The sequence below is a fragment of the Sciurus vulgaris genome (assembly GCF_902686455.1).
Source record: "Sciurus vulgaris genome assembly, chromosome: 9".
Classification (NCBI taxonomy): Eukaryota; Metazoa; Chordata; class Mammalia; order Rodentia; family Sciuridae; genus Sciurus; species Sciurus vulgaris.
Window position 1 is genome coordinate 53865273 of NC_136469.1, and position 27657 is coordinate 53892929.

Here is a 27657-nt window from a genome sequence, read left to right on the forward strand (position 1 = left end):
CACTAGAAAAAATAGGGATAGTGGGAACATTCCTTAACATTGTAAAGGCCATCTATGCTAAGCCCATGGCTAATATCATTCTAAACGGTGAAAAACTGAAAGCATTCCCCCTAAAAACTGGAACAAGACAGGGATGCCCTCTTTCACCACTCCTATTCAATATCGTTCTTGAGACTCTAGCCAGAGCAATTAGACAGACCAAGGAAATTAAAGGAATACGAATAGGAAAAGAAGAACTCAAACTATCCCTATTTGCGGATGATATGATTATATACTTAGAGGAACCAGGAAATTCCACCAGAAAACTGTTAGAACTCATAAGTGAATTCAGGAAAGTGGCAGGTTACAAGATCAATGCTCATAAATCCAATGCATTTTTATACATAAGTGAGGAATCCTCAGAAAGAGAAATTATGAAAACTACCCCATTCACATTAGCATCGAAAAAAATAAAATACTTGGGAATCAATCTCACAAAAGAGGTGAAAGACCTCTACAATGAGAACTACAGAACACTAAAGAAAGAAATCGAAGAAAACCTTAGAAGATGGAAAGATCTCCCATGTTCTTGGATAGGCCGAATTAATATTGTCAAAATGGCCATACTACCAAAAGTGCTATATAGATTCAATGCAATCCCAATTAAAATCCCAATGACGTACCTTACAGAAATAGAGCAAGCAATCATGAAATTCATCTGGAAGAATAAGAAACCCAGAATAGCTAAAGCAATCCTTCGCAGGAAAAATGAAGCAGGGGGTATCGCAATACCCGAACTTCAACTTTATTACAAAGCAATAGTAACAAAGACGGCATGGTACTGGTACCAAAATAGACAGGTAGATCAATGGTACAGAATAGAGGACACAGACACAAACCCAAATAAATACAACTTTCTAATACTAGACAAAGGTGCCAAAAATATGCAGTGGAGAAAAGATAGCCTCTTCAACAAATGGTGCTGGGAGAATTGGAAATCCATATGCAACAGAATGAAACTAAACCCATATCTCTCACCCTGCACAAAACTCAACTCAAAATGGATTAAGGACCTTGGAATCAGACCAAAGACTCTGCAGATTATAGAAGAAAAAGTAGGTCCCGATCTTCAACATGTCGGCCTAGGACCAGACTTCCTCAACAGGACTCCCATAGCACAAGAAATAAAAGCAAGAATCAATAACTGGGATAGATTCAAACTAAAAAGCTTTCTCTCAGCAAAGGAAACTATCAGTAATGTGAAGAAAGAGCCTACAGAGTGGGAGAATATCTTTGCCAATCATACTTCAGATAGAGCACTAATCTCCAGAATCTATAAAGAACTCAAAAAACTCTACACCAAGAATACAAATAATCCAATCGACAAATGGGCTAAGGAAATGAACAGACACTTCACAGAAGATGTACAAGCAATCAATAAACATATGAAAAAATGTTCAACATCTCTAGTAATAAGAGAAATGCAAATCAAAACCACCCTAAGATTCCATCTCACCCCAATTAGAATGGCGATTATCAAAAATACAAGCAACAGGTGTTGGCGAGGATGTGGGGAGAAAGGTACACTCATACATTGCTGGTGGGGCTGCAAATTAGTGCAGCCACTCTGGAAAGCAGTGTGGAGATTCCTTAGAAAACTTGGGATGGACCCTCCATTTGACCCAGCTATCCCACTCCTTGGCCTATACCCAAAGGACTTAAAATCAGCATACTACAGAGATACAGCCACATCAATGTTCATAGCTGCTCAATTCACAATAGCCAGACTATGGAACCAACCTAGATGCCCTTCAATTGATGAATGGATAAAGAAACTGTGGTATATATACACAATGGAATATTACTCAGCCATAAAGAATGACAAAATTATGGCATTTGCAGGCAAATGGATAAAATTGGAGAATATCATGCTAAGTGAGATAAGCCAATCTCAAAAAGCCAAAGGACGAATGATATCACTAATAAGTGGAGGATGACACATAAAGGGGGGGAGGGAAGGGTTAATGTTAAGGTTAGAGTTAGGGTTAGGGAGGGGGGCAAGTATGGAGGAAGAAAGTACTGTATAGAGGGTAAAGAGGGGTGGGAGGGGTGGGGGGAAGGGAAAAAATAACAGAATGAATCAAACAACATTACTCTATGTGGATTTATGATTACACAAATGGTATGCCTTTGCGCCATGTACAGAGAGGCAACATGTATCCCATTTGTTTACAATAAAATAAAAAAAAAATTATTAATCCATAAAATGAATTAATCCACTGATTTGGTTCCAGCTCTCATAATCCACTCATTTCACTTTTGAAAATTCCTGCATTGTCTAACACATGAACTTGTGAGGGACACCTCATATCTAAACAATAACAAACAATAATAAATTCACTGAGAAATAAATCAAGAAAGGCAATCCATTCACAACAGCTTTAAAAAATATCTAGGTATAAACCTAACCAACAAGATGAAAAACCTCTATAATGAAAATTTAAAAACACTGAACAAAGAAATTTGAGAAGCCACTAGAAGGTGAAAAGACATCCATGTTAATGAATTGGTAGATTCAATATTGTTAAAATGGCCAGTACCCAAAGTGATGTAATCCACATCAAAATATCATTCTTCACAGACCTAGGAAAAACTGCCCTAAATTCACACAAAAGCACAAAATACCTGAATGGCCAAAGTAATCCTAAAGAAAAAGTGATGCTGGAGACATCAGAATACTTGATATAAAAAAATAGTGTGGATCCATATAATAAAATCATCATGGTATTGGTATAAAACAGACATGTAAACCAATGCAACAGAATAGAAGATCCAGAAATAAACCCATGTATCTACAATCAACTGATTATTGACAAAGCTGCCAAAAATAATACATTGGAGAAAAGACAAATTGTTCAACAAATAATACTGGGAAAACTGGTATCCGTATGCAGAAGACTGAAACCAGATCCCTATCTCACTCTGTACAAAAACCAACTCAAAATGGATGAAAGACATATATAAGATCTGAAACATTGAAACTCCTAGAAAAAAACAGGGGTAACATTTCAAGATATTGGCGCTGACAACATCCTTAATAGGACTAATCTTGAGAAACAAAAGCAAGAGTTGACACATGGGATTATATCAAATTAAAAGCTTCTTTTCAATAAAGGAAACAATCAGTGAAGACATAGACTACAGAGTGGGAGAAAATCTGCCAGCTATTCACCTGACATCAGATTAACATCTAGAATATATAAGAAGTTCAAAAAACTTAACAAAAGAAAAGGGAATACAATTAAAAATAGGGGCAAATGATCTGAATGGACACTTCATAAAATAAGAAATACACATGGCCAACAAATATATGAAAAAAATGCTTAATGCCTTTAGCTATCAGAGAAATGCAAATCAAAACTACTTTGATGGGCTGGGGCTATAGCTCAGTGATAGAGTGCTTGCCTTGCACGAGTGAGGCACTGGATTCAAACCTCAGCAGCACATAAAAATAATAAATAAATGGAGATATTGTGTTCATCTACAACTAAAAAATATTTTTAAAAAACTACATTGATAATCTTTCTCATCCCCATCAGAAAGGCTATTATCCAGAAAACAAACAAACTAAAACAAATGCTGGTGATAATGTGGAGAAAAAAAAAATGCTTATACTGTTGGTGGGTATGCAAATTAGTACAGATATTATGGAAAAACATCATACAAGTTCCTCAAGAAACTAAAAATGTAACTACAATATGATGTAGCTATCTCACTCTTGGGCATATATCTGAAGGATATAAATCTCTTTTGCATATATATGTACAAGAGATACCTGCATACATTCATGTTTGCTGTGGTACTATTCACAATAGCTAATGTATGGAAACAGCCCAGATGCTCAGTAGATGAATGGATAAAGAAAATATGGCACATATACATAATGGAGCATTAGTTAGCCATAACTAAGAATGAAATCTTACATACATCTGACATAAATAAAAATGTCACCTGCAGAAAAATGGATCAAACTGGAAATCATCATGTTAAGCAAATAAGCCATATTCACACAAGCAAAACGTGTTCTTTTTTCCTCATATGTGGAAACTAAAAAGAAAGAAAGATTTTTTAAAACAAAAGGGACTTGAAAGTTAAAGATGGACTTTAAGGAAAGGAAACTAAGGGAGTAGAGAAGTAGAAGAGAAGGTGGACATGATAAAGATACTATATACATATGTATGTAAATAGTGCAGTGAAACCCATTAATTTGTATGATAAATACCTTAATAATTATACTAAAAATAAAATTTGGGGCAGATAATGAAAACTGCAGATAAAAATTTTAACAGTGTCAAAAGTGACTGAGGAGTGCTGAAGTTGCAAATGAAATGGAAATATCAAAGCCATGCAGGTATCTTATAACTGTGTGTTAACTGCTGTAGGTAAAAAGGAAAGAGAAGAAGAGATAACAGCAGAAAGTGGAGCTCATACTTGTCTTTGAGAGCCACTCACAAGAGGTCAGATAACAGTGACATCCCTGGACATGGATGAAAAACAATTTATTCAAACATTCATTTTCAAGAAAGTAAATTTTAAAAATCTTGGACAATGTGGATATTCTGCCTTTTTAAAATTTTCCCAGGAGGTACTAGGTTAAACCATACAAGATTACTGATGATATTCAACAGTTATTGAATTGGCAATTACAGATGGTTCATCTAATACAATGCTTAATGCCATCAAACATTGCTTAATGCTAAAAATAATCATTTGTGAACTATTTCTTGGAGTCTCTGTGCAAAACATAATTAGGGACTAATGAAAAGTACATCCTGGCTAGTCTGAAAAAAATCAATTCATTCTTTTCAACCTCAAATATTGTTTTACAAAAAAGAAGTGGAGAAAAGTGAATATTTACATAAATGATTTGAATCAGAATATGCTTTCCAATTTAAAACATTAATCATCTATAGTTACTGTATGTAAAAGTGGATAAAAAGAAATGTTTTGCTTCTAAAAGAGGATAATACACTGCTAGGATTGAAAAAAAAACATATTCACTTGAAACAATAAATTAATGATCTATATAAAGAGTTAAAATACATCAGTTATGATCCTTCTAAGAATTTGCATATGACTACTCAAAGCAAGGGCATTTGCTTGGTTTAATGCACTCTAAAGAAGAGAAACCTTTACTCTTTTGGGTAAAATGTTGTGAGATATATATATATATTCATTTATCTCAACTGAGAAGTCCATACTCAAGACTAGGTGGCAAAGGGTGAGGATGAATGGGTGGTAATATTTAATGTTTTATGCATTATTCCCATATAACTCTCCCTGGGATACTCTCATGTAGCTTAAAAGCAAAACCAAGACCTCAGATATACCTAATTGGGCCATATTGCTGAAACACTCAAAGAAGGATAAAACAAGTTATAACTGGTCAGCATGATGGAATACACCCACAATCCCAGCAACTTGGGAGACTGAGCCAGGAGGATCGCAAGTTCCAGTCTAGACTAATCAACTCAGCAACTTAACAAGACCTTATCTCAAAATAAAAAAACTGAGGCGGTAGCTCAGTTGTAAAGTGTCTCTGGGTTTAATAGGAAGGAAGGAAGGAAGGAAGGAAGGAAGGAAGGAAGGAAGGAAGGAAGGAAGGGAGGGAGGGAGGGAGGGAGGGAGGGAGGGAGGGAAGGAAGGAGGGAAGAAAGGAAGATTATAACTTGAATAAAACCCAAGCAACTATCTTCTTATCTTCTGTAAGGTCACACTTCTGGGTCTCTTGTCTTCTTACATTATTAATATAGTTATTCTGAGCCAAGCAAAAAAAATTAATACAGTTACTACCTACCTAAGCACTACTGAAGAACAGAGAGGGCCACACAGGCAAATAATGCATGAAGTAAGTGCACTTCTAGGTTTTAAGACAAAATACTATATCTATTCCTCTTTCACACTTGAGGGGGACGTTCATAAAGCAAGAAACGGGGAGTTACTAAAGAACTTGAGAAAAGTGGTTCAGATTCAAACAGTATTTATCCTAGTTCATCACACAAAGGAGGAAATCATACAGGTTTTGATGCCAAGGAGTAATGGAGAATATGTAATGGCCTGAATGTTCTCATTGCAGTAGGAAATTGTTAGTTGAATATTTGAGATTATAACCAACTCTCTTTCAATCAGGGGCATGATTAATGCTAATTTAAATTCTTCGTTCTTTACACTTTGTAGAATCCATCTGGTGTAGAACCATTTGATCACAATTATCTGCATAAGAACATTGATTATATAGTCCTAGTTTCAAGATGAATATAACTGTAAAATAAACAGCCTTTATCTTTATGATTTAGAAGTTATATTTTTCACATAGATGAGCTTATAGCAATTCTGAGACTACTATACATATATCATGGAACTGAACAAATGAGCAAACACAATAATGATGTTGGAAGCTATGATTTTTGCCATTTGAAAAGGCAAGTACAGATATTAAATTTGAAAAAACTGGGAAGAGTCTTGTGCTGTTGGATTGAAATTGGAACTGTCAGTACAGAAAACAAACATAGGTTGGGTATGGTGGCATATGCCTATAATTCCCGTGGCTCCAGAGGCTGAGGCAGGAGGATCGCAAGTTCAAGGTCAGCCTCAGCAACAGCAAGGCGCTAAGCAACTCAGTGAGATCCTATCTCTAAATAAAATACAAAATAGGGCTGGGGTGGTGGTTCAGTGATCTAGTGCCCCTGAGTTCAATCCCTGGTATCTGCCTCCCTGCCAAAAAAGAAAATAGACATGGATATATCAGTAGATAATGATATATGATTATATAATTATATCTATATATTATAAAATAGACCTATTTAGTAATTGATTCTACATCCACCTATACATTTATGATGAGATGACCTTGGTGGTGCTGGAAATTGAACCTAGGGGTACTCTACCAGGTGCTACATACCCACCCCTTTTTATTTTAAGACCAGGTCTTACTAAGTTGTCCAAGTTGGCCTTCAACTTGTGATTCTTCTGTCTGAAGTAGTTAGCATTACCGACATGCCTGGTTTCAAATCTGTTTTTAAATGCCATTCTCTATTGACAGGAAGCAGGGTTCCGTGGAGAAATAGCTGATTCTAGGACTGGGGCAGGGAAATAAGATGAGCTTGCAATATTTTGTTTTGTCATAAATTAAGGAAGTAGCCATAGACTGAATGGGGCATTTCTAAAAGAGTAGGAGACAACTCAGAAGACTCACAACCTAGGACAACTTGAGTATTGAAGTCAATAATGATAGGGTTTGATTATAACTCATTCAATAAAATAAAAACTCATGAGTTGATACTGACAACAAATACAGAAATAAATAAGGAGGGAGAATTTTTTTTACTATACAGTGGCAACTAATAAATACAGAAGGATGACACGGTTTTTAAAAATCACCATTCTGCAACTATCATAGGCAAGAAGCACCAAAAGAATATAAACTAGAGAATGAAAGTATGAAAAGAAATAAGATAAATACATAGTCTCAGAGTATCTACCCTCAAATTACTTATTAATTTAATAAAACAAAAGTGAAATTATAGGAGAAGTACCTTGCAGACACCATCTTAACCAACTTTAATATTAGTATAAAGAAATTGATATATATATATATATGAATATATACTATGGCATATTACTCAGCTTTAAATAAGAATGAAATTATGGCATTTTCAGGTAAATGGATCGAGTGGGAGAATATCATGCTAAGTGAAATAAGCCAATCCCAAAAAACCAAAGGCCCAGTGTTTTCTCTGATATGCAGATGCTAACTCACAATAAGGTGGGGAGGGTGCTAGGGAAGAATAGAGATACTTTAGGTAGAGGGGAGTGAGGGAGGGGAGGGGGTATGGGGGTAGGAAGGATGGTAGAATGAAGTCATTATTTTCTTATGTACAAATATGACTGCATGATGGATGTGATCCTACAACATGTACAATCAGAAAAATGAGAAACTATACTCCATTTATGTATGATTTATTAAAATGCATAAATGCATTCTACTGTCATGTGTTACTAATTAGAACAAATTGAAAAATTATAAAGAAACTAACATAAGTAGGTACAAATGGACACAATGTACTTCCTGATAGGATGCAACAGGAGGACACAACATTACTTCTGTAGTATTCCTGCTTAAGAAGCATAACTTGAATCTAATAATGGGGAAATATCATATAAGTCCAAATCGAGAGACAGTCTACAAACAAATGGCCTGAACTATTAAAAATAAGTCCACATGTGAAAGACAAAGAAAGGCTAGAAACCTCATATTAATGTAGACTAAAGAGATGTAAAATTAAATATGCCACAATCTACAGGACTATAGATTAGACAATAATATACATTGACTATCATACTTGAATATACAATTATTACATTTTTATAATTGTACTATGACTACATAAGAAAATGTTCTTAGGAAGAGTTAAGTATTTAGGAATGAAGGGAAATGATGTCTACAGCTTACTCTCGAACAGACCATATAAAAGTAATGCATATGAAATTCTAAAGTTCTGCTTTCTTCAAATTAAATAAATTCCATTGTTTTAGCCATTTGAATCTACATGAGACAAAAAAAATTCAAAGAGTTGCTTAGTTTAAGAAGAAATTTGATAGACTGAAAAAAGGCATCTGTAGTTTCAGTTCATTCTATTTAATAAAAAATTAATGAGTACCTATTCTTCTATTGAAGAAGGAAAATATGCACATTAAGTAAGTATAATGTAAAACAAGCATAATGTAAGTACCAAAAATGAAGTACAAGAAAACACTAAAGAAATGTTGAGAGGGAGTTATTAATTCTGACTCTATATTAGCTATTTTAACATTTATAATGTATTAGGCATTGTACTTAATGCTTTATGTATTATTTCATGGACTATATAAATAAGATGTATTACTATTATTGTCCCATTGTAGAGATGAGGTAACTGAGGTATAGAGAATTTTAGTATCTGGCTATTGATTATCTAGCTAGGTAGTTGTACAGTTTTCAAATTAAGGTAAGTTGATTCCATGGTAGAAGGCTTAATGAAGGAAGCAGCATTTGAATTGACCATTTAAAGATGCTTATACATTCAACCAGCAAGAAAAGTGAGAAGGACAATAGTCAAGGCTACTAGAAAATACAAGTGAGGACATGGAGGTATTACAAATAAATTATATAAAAGAAACTGAAAAGTAAAGGGTATGATATGTAAGATGTGAGGAGAGAAATGGGTGAGGGAGATGAGGGGGCAGATTGAACAGATTCAAAATTAGATTCCATCTTGAGGATTAATACAGCCTTTGTCAGTAAAGGGAACATTCTTATAATATGCACAAAAATTTTCATGTACTTCAATAGATTTAGTAAAGGGAATATCTTTGAGACATCTACATGAACCAAGTATCAACAAAATTTTATTACCACAAAATCAGTACTAAAAGAGTATAAGAACATAAATAATGTGTTCTCATAACATTATGTTAACCCTCCATGCCCCAATATAATAATTTTATTCCACCAAGATCCTATTACCATGCAATGTTAGAAATTGCCAGATCAGAATACAGCAAATCTAAAATCCTACAACTCTGTCTTAGTTTAACCAAGTCTACAAACCTTTTAGGAAATAGTAAATGTAATGTGAATAACCATGTAGCTCTGCTGTTATAGTTTATTCTTTGTCATAATATTTATGAAAATAAGATGATCCAATTAAAGGGATACAATGAATAATATATTCCATGCACTCTTACATATGAACAAGAAAAATGACTGGGCATGAATGCTTAATGTTAGATATCCTTCAAATGATAGTTGACATATGATTGCTCATATTAATAAAAGAAAATACTGGGGCTGGGGTTGTAGCTCAGTAGTAGAGCACTTGCCTTGCATGTGTGAGGCACTGGCTTTGACCCTTTGCACCACATAAAAATAAATAAAGATATTATATCCATATACAATTAAAAATGTTTTTTTTTAAAAAAATACTTTGGTTCTATGGTTAATTAGGGATAAAGTAAAACATGTAGCATTTAGAATACATTTCATTTCTCAATAAATATAAATATTGATGAAAGTCTGATTTTTATTTTATTTAGTTTTTTTGATGTTGGGGATTGAACCCAAGTCCTCATGCACGGTAACCACATGCTCTATCATTTAGTTATACCTCCTAGTCTGAAAGCCTGAATCTTTTTATTTAGTAAACTGTAAGTATAACATGCTCAAAATCTGTATCATAACCAAAGAGTATACAACCAGAATCCAACTATAAGTTTCATTAAAATATCTAAACTTTTGAATGTTAAAATTGTTTATAATTAAAATACTAACAAATTCATTAGTGATGTTTGTATATAATTACTAAAGACAAATAAAAACTTTTTCATTTTTATAAAATATCCTTGAAGCAAAGAACTTAATTCCCCAATATAATCTGCTTCCATTCTTGAAGAATTTTAATTATTTATTTGATTAAAAAATAGGATTGATTTATGAGATATGGACAATATTAGGTAGTATCACAGAAAAGAAGAATGTAAACAGGGAAGGCAAACTGCTTTGAAAGAGCATTTTAAAATCTAAAATTATATGTAGTTAAATATAAAACTAACAGGTAAATAACCAAAGAAATAAGTCTTTGGGCTAGTTTCAATTTTCCACCCAAAAAGCACTTTAAATACTATTTGAAATTCAACGAGTTATCTTTTACATGTTTAACTGGGTTTCTGAGATTAAAGGAAAACCATATGGTCTTTAAAAATGGTGAGGGTTAAAATTCAGAGAGAGGCTAAAAACTGGTATGATAATCTTGAACTGATACCACAGCTGCCCTGAGGATATTTTCTAATAATTAGGAATGTAGATTTTTAACAGCCGGGACAACAAATAGGCTAGTCCTTCATACTTTACTTGGTAAAGTGTTAGAACTAATATCACAACATAAAGAGAAAAACCTTGAAAAGCTATTCTATCCCTCTGAGAATATGCTTTAAAAGTGCTGTTCAACAACAAAGGAAGATGATAAGAGAAAATTTATCTATTTAAATCTCAGCTCCAGATAGAAAAGTTTAAAGAATATGAAGTTGAAAAACTAATACTAAATGACCTTAAGTTCTAATACTTTGAGAAGCCTGACATAAGCAAATAAATATAAACACTTTTTGTGGGAATTTACCCTTAACTTAAATCCTACATAATCTCACAGATTGAGAAAACCTAAAACTGAATTCACAATCTAAAATTATAAAACTCACAGGGAAATAAGACACTAGGAATAAAGCCAACAACAACAACAAATCACTATAAAGATCAATTATTAGAAAGAATAAATACAGAATATAAAAATCATAAGAAGTGGAAAATTGAAAAATGAACAAGAAAAAGGTTATCAAAAACCAGTTGGACACCATGGCACACACTATAATTATAGTTACTCAGGAGGCTGAGACAGGAGGATTGCAAATTGCAGGTCAGCCTAGGCAGAAACTTAGTGAGACCCTCAAAATTTAAAAAGGGCTTGGAATGTAGTTCAGTAGTAAAGTGCCCTTGGGTTAAGATCAGCATATTAGATACACAAAGTAAGTAGAGAATTAGAAGATGAATATGAAGAGAGTATCCAGATTATGAGAAACACTTAAAAGAGAAAAAACAAAAAACCTCACCTTCCTTTGGACTCACTGCTGCAGGAAGACCATTCCAGTCAAGGGTCCAAGTAGGGCAAGGGTGGGGAGAAAACATCACTTCAATGCCTTTTTCCTAGAAAAGGAAATATGTTCTTTCCAAATTAATGAATCAATAAAACTCTGTTATGTTTTTAAGACCAAATTTCTATTTTCTATACTGACAAGGAGGAATACTACTAGTAATAACCATCAGATCTTTTACCAAATATTTAGTTATGTAAAAAAATACAGGTTGGGGTTTTTGATATCACAGTTACTTTCTAAGCATTTTAATGTTGAGATAATAAAAAAGTAATGATATTTTAGATAATGTGTAATCAGTATAAATACATATGTATAAACAGATAAAAATATTTTAATACCTGAAAAACACACATAATTAATAAGCCACCTAGAAATCCATTGAATATCATAAAGAAAAGTTATTTGAGGATACAATTTTATCAAAAACAACCCACACAGAAATTATAAAAAAACTATCCATCAGGATATTTATTTTTGTATACATGAAAACTGCCCAACACATAAGCTCCATTTTAAAATGCCAAAAAAACCACCACTTTAATGTATACTCTAAAACAACACCCATATCAGTCTTTTATAAGGGACAATAATGCCTCTAGAAAAAGATTCCTCTGGTTTAACTAAATGGATCCCAACATTTTTAAGGAGAACTACTTTTCAAAATATTGAAATTTTTCTGCAAAAATTTCTGGAAGCTGTGCATTTATTATTTTATCTAGAGATAATGGCACATGGAATACATGTGCAATTACAGATCCTTCCGTATTCTAGGTTTACATCCCACCATGGTTCAAGGTATTTTTACTTCTAGAAATAAACTATTAAAAGAATATTTTAAGGCAAACATAGTAGTGCATGTGTATAGTCGCAGCACAAGAAATGCTGAGACAGAAAGGTAGACTGAGCCCATCAATTTAGGCCAATCTGGGCAGCATAATGAGATCCTGTCTCAAAATTAAAATTAAAATAAAAAGGAAGGAAGGAAAATAAAGTTAGGTTCTGAGAATTCAACATTAACCCCTTCGTATCAATTAACTAATGAGATTAATATCTATTATGAAATTGGCTAATTGAAATCCAAAGGAAATAGTAAAAAGATCCTTTTGTTAAAGCTAGAGATATCACTGTAGATCTAGAAGTCTAGAGCCCTCATTTGCTGCCAGAAATAAAAACACATCTCTCTGACAATCTTCTTCTATCTCCTTTATTATAGTTAGTCACACTGAACTTGCTATTCCTCATTTCTACCTTAGGGTCTTGTTAAAAATACAAGAATGTTAAGAAACTACTTAACTTCCATAAAATTTACTGTTTCAAAACATACAATTTGCAGGGAGCAGTGGTGCATGCCTGTAATCCCAGCAGCTCAGGAGGCTGAGGCAGGAAGATCACAAGTTCAAAGCCAGCCTTAGCAACATCGAGGCACTAAGCAACTCAGTGAGACCCTGTCTCTAAATAAAATACAAAATAGGGCTGGGGAAGTGGCTCAGTGGTCAAGTGCCCCTGAGTTCAATTGCTGGTACCCAAACAATAACAACAACAACAACAACAACAAAAGCCATACAATACTTTTTAGAAGATTCATAGTTTGACCACCATCAACATTATCTAGTTTTAGAACCTTTTCATCATCCTTCGCAAAGCCTCGCACCCACTCAAGAGATGAACCAAAGATCCCTCAGCAATGTAACCCATCTGATCAAGACACATCAAATTCTGGATCAACTATATACCTAGCCAGGCATGGTATATAGCCAGGTGGTACACACCTGCAATCCCAGCTATTTAGGAGGCTGAGGCAGGAGGATTACAAATTCCAGGCAAGCCCGTGCAATTTAGAGAGACCATGTCTCAAAATTAAAAATAAAAGGGGCTGGATATAGTTCATTAGTAGAGCATTCCTGAATTCAATCCCCAGTACCACAAAAATAAATAAAATAAATAAAACCAAATAAATAAATAAAACCAGCTATATTAATCACAATTCACTGTTTTATCAGTAGGCTACAGAGCTTAGCTGAAGATAAACAGATCTGGTGTCACTACTAAAAGTTTTCTTTTTTTTTTTGTGGGGGTGCTGGGGATGGAAGCCAGGGCCTTGTGCTTATAAGGCAAGCACTCTACCGACTGAACTATCTCCCCAGCCCTAAAAGTTTAGTAAACTTTCTTTTCCCTAGAGTACTCAAAATACTTGCTGAAGAGAAAAACAGGAAAATACAATCACAATTTTTCCAATGCAACTCAGAATAACTCAAATTATCAGTACTATATTTTTTGAAATCTTCAAATAGTCTATTAAATACAAGACACTTTTCAGAGCATTTCAAAAGATAGGGAAAAAAGACCCTATTAGTGAAAACTTTACAATTAGTACTAATAGAAACAAATTATGCTCTAAAGAGAGAAAAATAAATCATGTGTCCCTTTTATAATAAATGCATTAATAAAACCAAAGAAAAAATAAAAAGAAAATTCAAACAATTCCAAAATTATGAATTTAGATAAAAACATAATACATAATAAAGAGAAATTTATCTTTATATTTCTTTAATTTTAAATCATCTCAAATTTAAAAAGACTGAGACCAAAACCTTGCAACAGAAAAACATGTTAAAATAATACACTTGACCAGATAGGATACTACATTGGTTCATGTCCTGAATATTAAAAAAAAGTTTTAAGAAAGATATTTTAAATGTATATAAATATGATTGACTTGGATCTAAAGACATATTAAAAATCTTTAAATTTAGTAAATTTCCAATTTACTATTAAAGGCAAAAGACTAGCAGAAATATTAATTATAAAAAGTAACATAAGATATCTACAAATAAAATTTGTAAGAAAAATTATATCAACAAATGATTACCAGTCAGGGTATAATGCTTAGCAATATTATCACATGGAATTTTGCAAAGAAAATTTTAATTAAACAATTTAAGTACCATTAATTTGGTCATAGTTGGTCTTGGTCCTCCTATAAATAAAGGATCATTTTGCTCCTCCACACCTGGGACCTCACTTAAATTCAGATGTTGTTCGCTTGAAGTAGTCAACAACTTTGGAAAATGTAGAAACTGGATCCCACACTTAGAAGCTGCTGTTTTTACTCTTGGCACTTCCTGAATCCTCTGGTACCAAGCAGCTAGTAGTGGAAATTCTATCAGCTTCTCAGAAAATTTCTTGCAGATAATTGCCTATGTAGGAAAAGAATAAGAAACACTGTTGTGTATTTTTGTTTATAGCAGCTGTATTGAGGTAACTTTACAGACCATAAATAAAATTCACACATTTTAAGGGTACAGTTCAAGCAATCAGTTTAGTAAATGAATTTTTTTTTTCGCTTATCTATTCACCAACTGATGTATACTTGCATGTTTCTAGTTCCTGGCTATTATGAACAATGCTACTATATATAAGTGTATATAAGTGTTTGTGTTGAAAGTTTTTCATTTCTTAGGAGTAGATAATTCAGAGTCAAGTTGCTAAGTTATATAGTAATTGTATATTTAACTTTTAAAGAAATTGTTGAATTATTCTCCATGGTAGCCATATCATTTTATATTACCACTAGCAATGTACTGAGATACCAATTTCTTCACATCTTACCAATCATTGGAATTGTCAGTCATTACTATTTTAGGCATTCTTGTGGGTATATAGTTGTATCTCACTGTGACTTTCACTTGCATTCCCTATGATTAAAGATACTGAGTATTTTTTGAAAGGTTTATTCACCATTTGTATATCTTCTTTGGAGATGTATGTTTTTATCATTCATTTTGTAATATAAGAACTGGAATAACTCAATAAGGAAATGAAAAATCCAATTTAAAATGAGCAAAAATTCTGAACAGCTTACCAAAATATATCACATATGGCAACAAAGCATATGAAACAATGCTAATTTGCATGTCATTACAGAATGGCAAATTAAAACAAGGAGATATTACTAAACATTTGTTATGGCTTAGATATTAGGTATCCCCCAAAAGCTCAATGTGAGACAATGCAAGAAGGTTTAGAGATGAAATGATTAGGTTATGAGAGCTTTAACCCAATCAGTGAATCAGTCCCCTGACAGGTATATTAACTGAGTGGTAACTGTAGGCAGGTAGGGTGTGGCAGGAGGAGCTGGGTCCCTGGGGGCATGCCTTTGGGATTTATATTTTGTGTTTGTTGATCAGAGCTCTCTCTCTCTCTGCTTCTTGGTGACCAGGTTCAGACCTGCTTTCCTTTGCCACACTCTTCCACAATGATGTCTGCCTTACCTCAAACCCCAAGGAATGGAGCCTACTATTTATGAACTGAGATCTCTAAAACTGTGAGCCCCACAATAAACTTTTCATCCTAAAATTGTTGTCAGGTCTTTTGATTGCAGCAGTGAAAAAGCTGACTAAAACAGAAATTGGTACTGAAATGTGTAATTGCTTTGACAAATGTGACTATGTTCAAAAGTTTTAGAGCTTTTTGCAATTAGTGGGAGGAATTTTGAAAAGTTTAGACATGCAAGTTGGAAAAGCTTTAGATTGTTGTAAGGAGAGTTTAGTGGGCTACTCCGGCAGGAGTTCAGAAGACCAGAATATTGATAGGACTGTGGACAGTGAAGACAGGGCTTATGAGGTTTCAGAGGAAAAGGAGGGATTCTGTTGGTAATTGGACAAGAGGCCATTCATGCTAGGTTCTAGCTAAGAAGTTGTCTACATTTTGTTCATGTACTGAGACTAAGTGTGAGGCTGATTTTAAAAGTGATGAACTTCATAATCTGGCAGAAGAAATTTCTAGGTAACATAGTATTCAGGTGTACATATGGGTATTATTGGCAGCTTTTACCCAAATTAATTGTGGTGTTCATGAGCAGAGAGCAGAAAGATTTGTAAAACTTGGACTTGAAAGGTAGGAGTAAAACTGGGGCTTTAGGGCTGGGGATATAGCTCAGTTGGTAGAGTGCCTGCCTCGCAAGCACAAGGCTCTGGGTTCAATCCCCAGCACCGAAAAAAAAAAAAAAAAAAACCACACACACACAAACTGGGGCTTTAAGGAAGTTGTAGTTGTTAAAGACATTACCAACATCTAGTATTAGAAAAATAAAAATGTAGAACACTGACTACACCAATGATGGTGAGGATATGGAATATCAGACAGTCTCCTTCTATTTTGGTAGAGAGAATGCAAAATAGTACCACAACTTAAAAAGACATTTAGGCAGTTTCTTACAAAATGAAACATACTGTTACTATTCAATCCAGCAATCATGCGCCAGAGTTGAAAACTCATGTTGGCAGCTTATAACAGCTTTATTCATAACTGCCAAAATTTGGAAGGGTAAACCTGGGTACATCCACACAATGGTAAAAACCAACATTCTATAGATAAAGGAAAAAGAGTATAACAGACAATTCTAAAAAGAATCAATGTAAATAATAATGTTAACATTGGGAAACATCTGTAAGTGCTACAATTGGAAGTCATTTTGAAAAAGTTTTCATCTTGTATTCAATTGTCTATCAAATTTATTGGCATTCTATTTTTAACCCTCTCTAATAACTCCAAAAGCAAAAATAGACAAATAGGAGGAATTACATAAAAGTAAAAAAGTTTCTGCATGGCAACAGAAACAATCAACAGAATTAAGAGACAACCTAAAGAATTGGAGAAAATATTTAAATAGAAAAATCTGACAGTGGATTGACATCCAGAATATATAAGGTACTCAAAAAGTGAACACCAAAGAAATAAACAATCCAATTAATAAATGGGCTAAAGAAGTAAACACAATTCTCAAGAAGATATACAAATGAAAAAATGCTTACTTTCACTAATCATTGTGACAATCGAAAAAGAAAACCACAATGAGGTATCTTCTCAATCTAATTATAATATTTATCATCAAAATGACAAAAAATAACAAATATTAGTGAGAATGAAGAAAAAGGGAAACTCTTACACACTGTAGGTAGGAATATAAATTAGTATACCTATTATGAAAACCAGTATGGAGATAACTCAGAAAACTAACATTAGATCTATACTATGATCTAGCAATTCCACTATTGGTATATATCCAAAGGAGATGTAATTATTATACCAAAAAGATACTTCCTTTCCCATTTTTATTGTAGCACTACTTACAATAGTCAAAATATGGAATCAATCCAGATGCCCTTCAATGGATAAAGAAAATTTGATCTAGTTCCACAATGGAATAATATTCAGCCATAAAAAGAATGAAATCCTGTCATTTGCAACATGGATGGAAGGTCATTATACTAAATGAAACAAGACGACACATGTTCTTACTCATTTGTGTACACCAACAAGACAACCTTGTGGAGGAATGGATCGGAACAGAGGCAGGAGGGAGGAATGACAAAAAGAAGTTCAATAAGGGGAACAAAAGAACAGAGTAATCACTTTTGGTTCTTTTTTAGCACAGTACGGTAAATAGATAAAACAACATATTATATATTTCAAAAATCACTAAAAAATAATAACACATAAAAATGATTAATGGTCGAAGACATGGGAATGCTTATAACCTTGATATGCTTATGACACATTGTATACATATATTGAATTACCATAAAGTATCTCATAAATATGTACAAATTGCAAAATCATTTTAAGATTTAAAAATAAGATAGTGAGATAAGAAGGATGTTAAAGTAAAATAATAAAAATAAAATTATAAATCTTTAGAACTGGAAAAGGTAAGTGTAGTGGTCCCTCCCTTATCTATGACTTTTGTTTTCCAAGTTTCAGCTATCCAGTCAACTCCAGTTCAAAAATACTATATGGAAAATTCCAGAAATAAACAAATTCATAATGGCATGCCATTCTGAATAGCATGATATAATCTCATGCCATCCTATTCACACCTGCCTTGAAAGTAAATCATTCCTTTGTTCAGTATATCTAAATTTTCTGTGATACCAGCTCACTGGTCACTTGGTAACCATCTTGGTTACCATATTGACTATTACAGTATTGTAGTGCTAGTGCTCAAAAGTGATTCTTACTTTATTTAACATTATCCCCAAAGTACAAATGTTGTGTTCCTGGCAATTTGGATATGCCAAAAGAAGTCATAAAGTGCTTCCTTTCAGTGAAAGGGTAAAAGTTTTAGATCTGAAAAGGAAAAGAAACAGTATGCTGGGGTTGGGTTGATAAGACCAAAGGTAGGAACAAATCCAATCATGAAATTGTGAAGAAGAAAAAAGAAATGTGTGCTAGTTTTCGTGTTGCACATCAAATTGCAAAAGTTATGGACATGATACATGATAAAGTGCTTAAAGATGAAAAGGCTTTAAATTTGCATATTTATATATAGGAAAAAACAGTATATATAGGATATGGTACTATCCATGGTTTTAGGCACTCACTGGTGGTTTTGGAGCATATCTTTAGTGGGTAAAGCAGCACAACTATAGCACTATTCAAATGATATTTTTATAAAGCACTATGTAAACAAGGTTTTAATTTATTCAAATTAGAAAATGCAAATCTCTTACTACTGGTCCATTAATATCATTTTGTTTTCTTTGTTGTGTCATATGCTTTCTCCCTAGCACTACCACCAAATCGGTTTCTGTCAAAATCAGAGTATTCCCTCCTTGAGACCACTGAATTTGTTTCCATAGAAACTGTTAAGCTGTCACAAACAGATTATGACTTATGATTATGAACAAATAGATGAGTAAAAAGGTCAAGTCACAGAAAATCTCCACATATATATCTAGGAATTGGTTTGAGAGCAAGAGCCAAAAAGAAGATTAGTAAAAAATTCACATTACATGTATTTTTCTATATTTTAACTGGACTTAAATAAGCAGCAGTTGATTATAAGGAGAGAGGCTATCACTAACGCTCACTGAGTACTGTAAGCACTTAGAAACACTGCCTTGCAAATAATAGTAACTGTTGAGTGAAGAACAAATGATCAAGGATTCATTTATTTTCCTTAAGTTAATTCCTTAAGTTAGTGTTTTTCAAATTGCTTTTTACGATTTATGATCCATTGGGAGTTTGTCAAATCAACAACAAATGAATAAGTATACTTATTTAGGTACTTATTTGTGATGCTGGGGCTCAAACCCAGACCTTTGGATATCCTAGACAAGTGTTCTACCACTGAGCTGCACTCCTATCCCAACTTATGAAATAACTTACTACAAGATGTATACTCTGATATTTTCTATTTAATGTTTTTGAAAACCTCTTACAGGGGTTAGAGGCCTGACTAGTGGTAGAGTGCTTGCTAGCTAGCATGTGGGAGGCCCAGGTTTTGATCCCCAGCACCTAGAAAAAATGAAGTTATTCTGTAAGTATTTTATAAGCATAAGCATATATTAAGGATGTATATTTACTTGTGTACTTAATCACTTCATAAACATATTATTTACTATGAGTTAAAGTAAAAAGTTTGAAAAATAATGCCTATATGGCACTCTGGGAGCCAAAAAGTTTATAATTCCAAAATTCTCAATTACCTGGAAATAGATTAGGTGCTAAGGAAATTGAGTTTAATATATGATAAATCAATTAAATCAGAAATGTTTCCTTTTCCTTACCTTTCTTTTACTCGTTAGTGACATTATTTGTCAGATGTATGTGTCTTTTCCACTTTTTAAAAGTAAATTGTGGTTGGATAATAATAATTCAATTTAAAAGAATGGAAGGGCTGGGGATACAGGTCAGTGGCAGAGTGCTTGCCTACCATGCAGGAGATCCTGATTTGACCCCCCAGTATCCCACTCCCATACACATAATTGCAGTTTTACTCTGCCTGACTGATTGCCTAATTTAATCCATATACCAAGCCACTCTTCTAATATACAGAGTTAAGAGGTACAGAAACACATTCAGTAGACTCAAGAAGATATCTTTAAAGAGGTGACACTAATAAAAATAGTGTGAAATTAAAATTTATTCCTCCCCCCTCAAAAAAAAAACCCACAGTTATCTGGTTTCGAAAATCAAAACCATTACAAATATCACAGAGTGCTTATAGACAAGAAAATAAAGAAAATTATTCTTCAAACATGGTTAAAAAACTTACTGCTAACAAGAGCACAAAATGAAACTCTAAGTAGCTTTGTAGAAAATTGTAATAAGGAGCTGAAAAATGTGTTTGCAGAAAAAGAGAAACAAAGATGTCACATCCATACAAAATATCTCCTTTGCATTCCTTTCTGATCATTTATACATAAAATATGTTGTATTTATTTTATACCATTTCCTCCCTCATGCCTACTCTTGAAATCATGACATACATAGCTCACAAATGTTTAGGAAAAACAAGGTAAACAGGGAAAAAACAATAACAAACCTATCTAAGTGGAAATATAATCCCAGTTCTCTACTTTTTACTTACAAATAGAACTATTGGGTTAAAACTGAAAACTTTTAAGGACCCTGCTAGGAAAGAAAATGTTCCATCCATATTCTCCCACAACATAAAATAGCATTTAATCTAGAACTGAGAAACACACAGGCAAGGATAAAATCTTTGTGATTTGCTAATACCAGGAACAATGAGCAATGAGATTAATATTTTAGGTGATTACACAATTATGAAATATAGCTGATAAGATTTTTGTTTTTAGTTTTTTTTAATAAAAGACCCTCTAATATTAGAATGTGATTATAACAATTTGAAATTCATTGTAACAATTGCTACGATTTCAGTAATTTAAAAGTCATAATTCATTTTTATTTATATTGCTCATATTAGAGAGTATGTGAGTCACAACTACAACACCTACCTAGGATAATCAACTTAATAAGGGAAAAGTTTTATTTTGGCTCAGTTTCAGAGGTTTCCGATCATGGTCACTTTGCCTTGTTATTGTGGGCCTGTGGTGGCATAGTTTATTATGGCAGGAACACATAGTAGAGGAGGCCTGTTAACCTTGTGGCAATCAGGAAAAAAGAAGAGACAGAAAGGAGCCAGGGTTCCAACCCTTTAGAGGGCATGCCCCAAGTGACCTAACTTCTTTCCACTAAGCCCCACATCCTAAAGTTTCCACCATTGGGGAAATTTGAGGAAACCTTCAATACATGGGCCTTTTGGGGACAGTCAAGATCCAAATTATAGCAAAGAGGCACTATTATCTCCACTTTGCAGATAAAAATGTGGAGACATATGGAACATAATGATTGAAGTAGAATTGGAATTGAAACTAAGCAGTTTCATAGATTGAAACTCACAGTCATATATACACTATAGATAAAACCTTACCAAAAAATGATGGATACAGGGCATGAGCACGATATCTGCCAAAGTGAAGTAAAGCCCTTCTGCAAATACATGCTCCAGAGGTGGAAGGTCAGAGGGTTTTGCTTTCCTGATATGAGAAGGCTCCCTGTTGGTTGTAGGTGGTTCCTCCTGCACTCTGAGCTTTGAGAATGCCATTTGCAGTTCCAAACTCTTGGATGAAGAATCCAACTCTTCAGATGTTTCCAGCGCATGGACCTTGCTCTTTGCTTTTCCCTTAGCAAGTGTAGGCTTAACTCCAGCAGCCCTCTGTTGCTTCAGCTTCTGCCTACGGAGTTTGTCATCATTGTGCACTCTAACAGGTTCACTAAGCTTTTTCTCCAGCTGTAGTACTTCTGTAGGTATAGTTGGGAGCTGGTCAGAAGACTCTCTAAGAAAATTTTCAATAGCCAATGGGATGGTGAGTTCACATAACCTGGTCCACTGACTAACCTACAAAACAAGAAATGGAAGAATTCTTCATTATCAACATAACCTGAACAAAAATAACTCTTATTAAGAAGTAACACTGGTTTAGATAATTTTAATCCTTGGTCCAAACCATCCCTGGGCTATGTTTTATGCTCTATGGAGACATTAGAACAGGGATTCAGAAGTGAAAACATTAAACAATGAAGGTTTTGCATAGTTGTGTCCTCTTACTTAATAAACATCACTTCCCAAAGTTTCAAAATTACATGTTCCCACAAAAAAACCAAAAACATGACTTCTAAAGCACTACTACTTGAGCTCCTGTTTATATGTAAATATTTCCTTTGAAAATTCTCTATGTAGGCTCTGGGGATGTGGCTCAGTGGTAGGCTTTGTCTGATATAGCAAAATAGAAAAATAAAATAAAAATACATAATCCTCAATGTAACTAAAATAAAGGATAAAAACAAGTTATTCTTAAAAGTAATGTTTTAAATCCAAATTCTTATTTTTCAGTACTTCAGTGTAATATTGACACACATGAAGGACTACTTTATTTCATCAGTTCTCTGGGTTTATAAATACAATTTTATTCCCAGCTGGAAGTTAAAATAAATGTTCAAGTGAATATGTTATTATTACTCTGCAGTTTTAAATGACAAGAGACCTTATACTTACTTCAGCGCAGGCTTTCAAACAAGTCTTTTTAAAACCCAGAAGTTCCAAAATTTCCTTCTTTGAAGGGTCTGCTTCATATGATTTCTGGATTATGTGTCTTAGTACAACAGCAAGTCCTGCTCTACAAAAACTGTCTGGTCGTTCTACCACCGCAGGTAAACAGCAATTCTGGACTATTGGTGGGAGCTCCTGCTTTGTGATAACCTGTATTTCAACATCCTGGGACAACACATCTCTAAGTAGTGTAATATCTGTGCTTTCTTCAGTGAGGACCAAGCAAACTTTAAAGATTTTGCAGTCACAATATGATAACAAGAATAAAGTTACAGCTGTATGAAGAGGAAAGATGCATCCTTCTGTTTGGTGAGAAAAGTTCAGGTATAGATATTCTTCTGTAAGACTTTTCTTAATGCCTTTCATTTTCTTCATTCATTGGGCCACCTAAAGCATAAATTGAAGTGATTATAGGCCTCACATAGAATTTAATACTTTATAAGCTAAAATAAAAGATGAATGTTTTAAATCATGTTCTAGAAATCAGTAAGACTTTATATTGCAATAATGTGTCTCTCAAAACTGAACAAATGGCTTCCAAAAGAAAACTTTCCCCCAACCTGTGCAATTAACTAGTCTCAGGGGGTAGTTTTTACATCCTCTTTACAAATGAGCATTCTTTGTAATAGGATGCATTCTTAATTTCTCTTTTTCTTTACATTCCCATAACAAATTGATTTGCATTTTTTCAGCTCTATCTTCAAAATATTTCCATTACTTCTGCTGTGATCCCAGGCATTGCCACCTCTTTTCTGAATTATAATAAATGCTTCTGAGCTTTGCTTCACATCTTACCTCCCCCTCTATTGTCAACACAGCAGCCAAAGTGATTGTTTAAAATGAAGTAATGTAATTACTCAGCTCAAATCCTCCAATGTCTTCCAAGTCTAACCGGTAGAAAAGCCAAAGTTTTACAGTGGTCTACAAAGATCTCCTTTATCTAACCCTTTCATGAGTCCTGTGTTCATCTTATCAACATTCCTCATTGCTCACTGCTCCACCCAAAGTCAATTGTTATTTACCGAAAAACCTTGGGAGCATCTCCACTTCAGGGCCTTTGCATTTGTTGTTTCCCAAATCTACAATACTCCCTCACCTCCTTCAGATATTTCTCAAAGGCAACCACTTATGGAGACCTTCCATGGCTACTCTTTTTTATATTGCAAACCCTAATCCTGTTCTCCCTGAAAACAAAACAAAAAAAAAAATTTCTATGCCTTAATTTTTTCGGTAGCACTTATCACAATTATAGAATACTGTGTATTTGGTCTCTTCTAACTAGAACAGTACATGAGAGTAGACATTTTGTTTTGTTCACCACTATGCCTGAATCAGGGTCTACTATATATTACTATATATTTATATACAATAAAGAAATATTTGTTGAATGCATGGATAAGTACATACACAGCGTGTTTTAAAGATGCATACATACAAACTTGAAGTCAAATTATTCCTTTAAGAGTTTCGTCAATTATCATGACTTCTTGAGTCATACATTTCCTGGGTCCAGCATCTTCCATGGTCTAAGGCATAGATAGCGATTCCAAAACTGACACTAGATGGCACTCTTTAAAAGCATTGCCCATGGAAGTATGCCACAAGAAAATGGCATACAGAAGAAACTTTTAAAAAGGCTTTAAAAAGTACATATGCAACTATATCTTTTAAGTGCACATGAAATGTCAATGCACCCTTAATTTTAGCAAACCTTCAATATTTCCTTTAATAAATTCCTCTGGGTTTTTGTTATGTTTGTTCATCAAGTCATCACTGTTTAAATTTCTTGATTTAAACAGTGTTTTTTTCTTCTATTAAAGAGTTTATAATCCATTATAACAAAGAAATATAGTGAAGTACCAACTTATAAAACTTTATAGTAACATAAATAGTGTTTTGTTGCTGTTCTTGTTGTTGAAACATAAGAGATCTGTACCATGCTTACTTTTTTAAAAGATTATCTGGAAAGCTGGGCACAGTGGCACATGCCTATAATTCTAGCAACTCTTGAAGACTTAGGAAAGAGGATTACAAGTTTCAAGCTACTCTCATCAAATTAGAAGACTTAGAAGCAACTAAGTGAGACTCTGTCTCAAAATAAAAAATAAGAAGGACTGGGATGTAGCTCAGTGGTAAAGTGCTCCTGCCTGGTTCAAATACCCAGCACCACTACCAAAAACAAAAACAAAAACAAAAAAGAAAGAAAATGAAGAAAGCAAGAAAGCAGATTATCAGAGAGAAAAAATTTTAAAACAATCACTTTTTAAGCCATGGAAACCATATTCCTCCCTAAGATTAATTACTTTTTTTATTTTTTATTTTTTTGGCACCTAGAACTCATTCATTCAAAACAAAATACTAAAGGGTATTTATCAAAGTTTGCACTCACAGGTAAAAAGAACCAACCATACTTTCTAGGAATCCATAATCTCTTTGAGGAGTTTACCCTAGAAATTTACAGCTTATTAATTTATCAATCCTCTTGACTTATTCTCCTGACAGTAGTACCATAAAGAAAATCCCTAAGTATTTCAAGAAGGTAGATTTAAAGGAAACATGAGCAATTATCTCATTTATCTAGCAGTAAAGAAATAGTAACTCCAAGACTAGTCCTGCTAGTACTTTTTATTAAAAAAAAAACAAAAACAAAAACAAAAAAAAAAAAACAGGCTACTTTAAACCTTTCAAGTAAAGATATGGAGATGAGGGCTGAGAACACATTTATATTTGCCACTTTCCAAGGCACATAAGAAACATGAAAATAGGCTTCATACATACTCTCTAAACCTTTTTCACTGAGAGCACTTAATATTAAATGTCAACAAAATAATAATGACTGCCTATGGTGAAATTTAAAACTTAATGAGGCACCCAAAGGAAAATACAAAGTACTATTAATAAAGTAGTATTAATATTAATACTACAAATATGTGTATACTTTTTTTTCCAATATAGATGTTGTTTTGTCTGGGAGATGAAAATTTTTACCTAATGCTCTTGGAGCTAAAAACAAAAACAAAACCCTCCTTGGGCAATTTCTCCCCATTATGTATTAATGTGATTTTTAAAATAAATGTTAAATATTCAGTAAATCTGTACAAGTTTCATATTTTGGGCCGGGCTGGGGTACCGGATATGGAACTCAGGGGCACTCGACTACTAAGCCACATCCCCAGCTGTACTTTTGTATTTTATTTAGAGAAAGAGTCTACCTGAGTTGCGTAGTGCCTTGCTTTCACTGAGGCTGGCTTTGAACTCATGATCCTCCTGTGTCAGGCCCACAAACCACTAGGATTATAGGCGTTTGCCATTGCTCCCAGCTTCATATATTTTTTTAAAAATTGCTCCAAGTCTTTAATTTTTCAAGAAAGAACATAGTTTTTGTTCAAAGTTTGCAAATACCACACACAACAGAAATTCATTTTCTCTTCTTTTTGTACCCTGAGAATTTAATTATATGTCAAGAGTTTTAAGAAGGTAGATACAATAGAAGCATCTTCTGGGTCTCCAGGGCTTCTGAGCACCACTAGTGTTACTCCATATTACATTCTTGCCATGCTCTTTTCTAAGCTTGTACACGTGCCACTGTATAAGTACTCCTGAGAGGGAGTGAAAAAGTAGAAGACAAACCCAAAAACTGCAGAAGCCAAACAGAGCTAATAAAGTATGCAGCTCTTCCCTGGATCCACCAATGTGCTTGGGACTTTTGCAGAAGGAACAAATAAGTAAAAAGAAAACAATGAAGTCTTAGTTTCATTACTTCGGAATCTTTGAAGTAAGTTGAAGTACAAACGGTTGCATTAATCAGTTTTAAAATTTAGGCATTTAGATTTTTTTCTGCGTTATCATTCTAATTAATAGACTTTGACTTTAATCAATTAAAATGTTTCACAAATGAAAAACGGAAATGAGTTTAGAGTTTTTAAAATCTCCAAAGCTTCTTAGTACTTAACTCGTGGTATGGTTTCATAAAAATGTGTGTGTCTATTTATGACAAAAGGGAAAGAAACAGAAGAGAAGGCGGAAGGCGGGGGGCGGAAACAGAAAACACTGAGAATAAGCATACTTCTCCATAGGCAGGAAAAGTTTGAAAGTGTTATGCCCAAAATCAAGACAAGATCTTTGCTAACTAAACACTACATAATAAATCATATACTATATAAGAACACCAAAAAGTTTGTTATGCAGCATAATATAAACCAGTGATTTATTTTTTCATAAAAACAAGGAACTAATTGAATCTTGAAAACACTCAGGAATAGGTATTTTTCTAATATAAAGAGTACTATTTTATAAACTTAGGATTTAATAAATTGAAATATATTGCAATGTTATTGTAGCAATAATTTCACCAAAGTGAAAGTCGTTAGAAATTTTGTTATTTTAAGTGAGGGTGTTAGTCTCAGAAACTATTGAGAAAATTCTCTACTCCAAGGATGGCAAGTTTGAGGTCAGCCTCAGCAACACAGTGAGACCCTGTCCCAAAATAAAAAACAAAAAGAGATGGGTTTAAT

At 33.6% G+C, this 27657-nt stretch overlaps 1 protein-coding gene across 1 annotated transcript in view; it reads right to left on the reverse strand.

Moving 5' to 3' along the window:
* GSTCD (glutathione S-transferase C-terminal domain containing) overlaps positions 1 to 27657 on the reverse strand; it is a 183661-nt gene that overhangs the window by 151521 nt on the left and 4483 nt on the right. The window contains exons 2-5 of the mRNA XM_079154691.1: positions 23090 to 23530; positions 21965 to 22432; positions 14670 to 14921; positions 11680 to 11773 (exon numbers count right to left, since the gene is read on the reverse strand). Coding sequence (XP_079010817.1) covers positions 11680 to 11773; positions 14670 to 14921; positions 21965 to 22432; positions 23090 to 23518 — 1243 coding nt within the window. The 5' untranslated portion in view covers positions 23519 to 23530. The remainder of the gene's footprint in view (positions 1 to 11679; positions 11774 to 14669; positions 14922 to 21964; positions 22433 to 23089; positions 23531 to 27657) is intronic.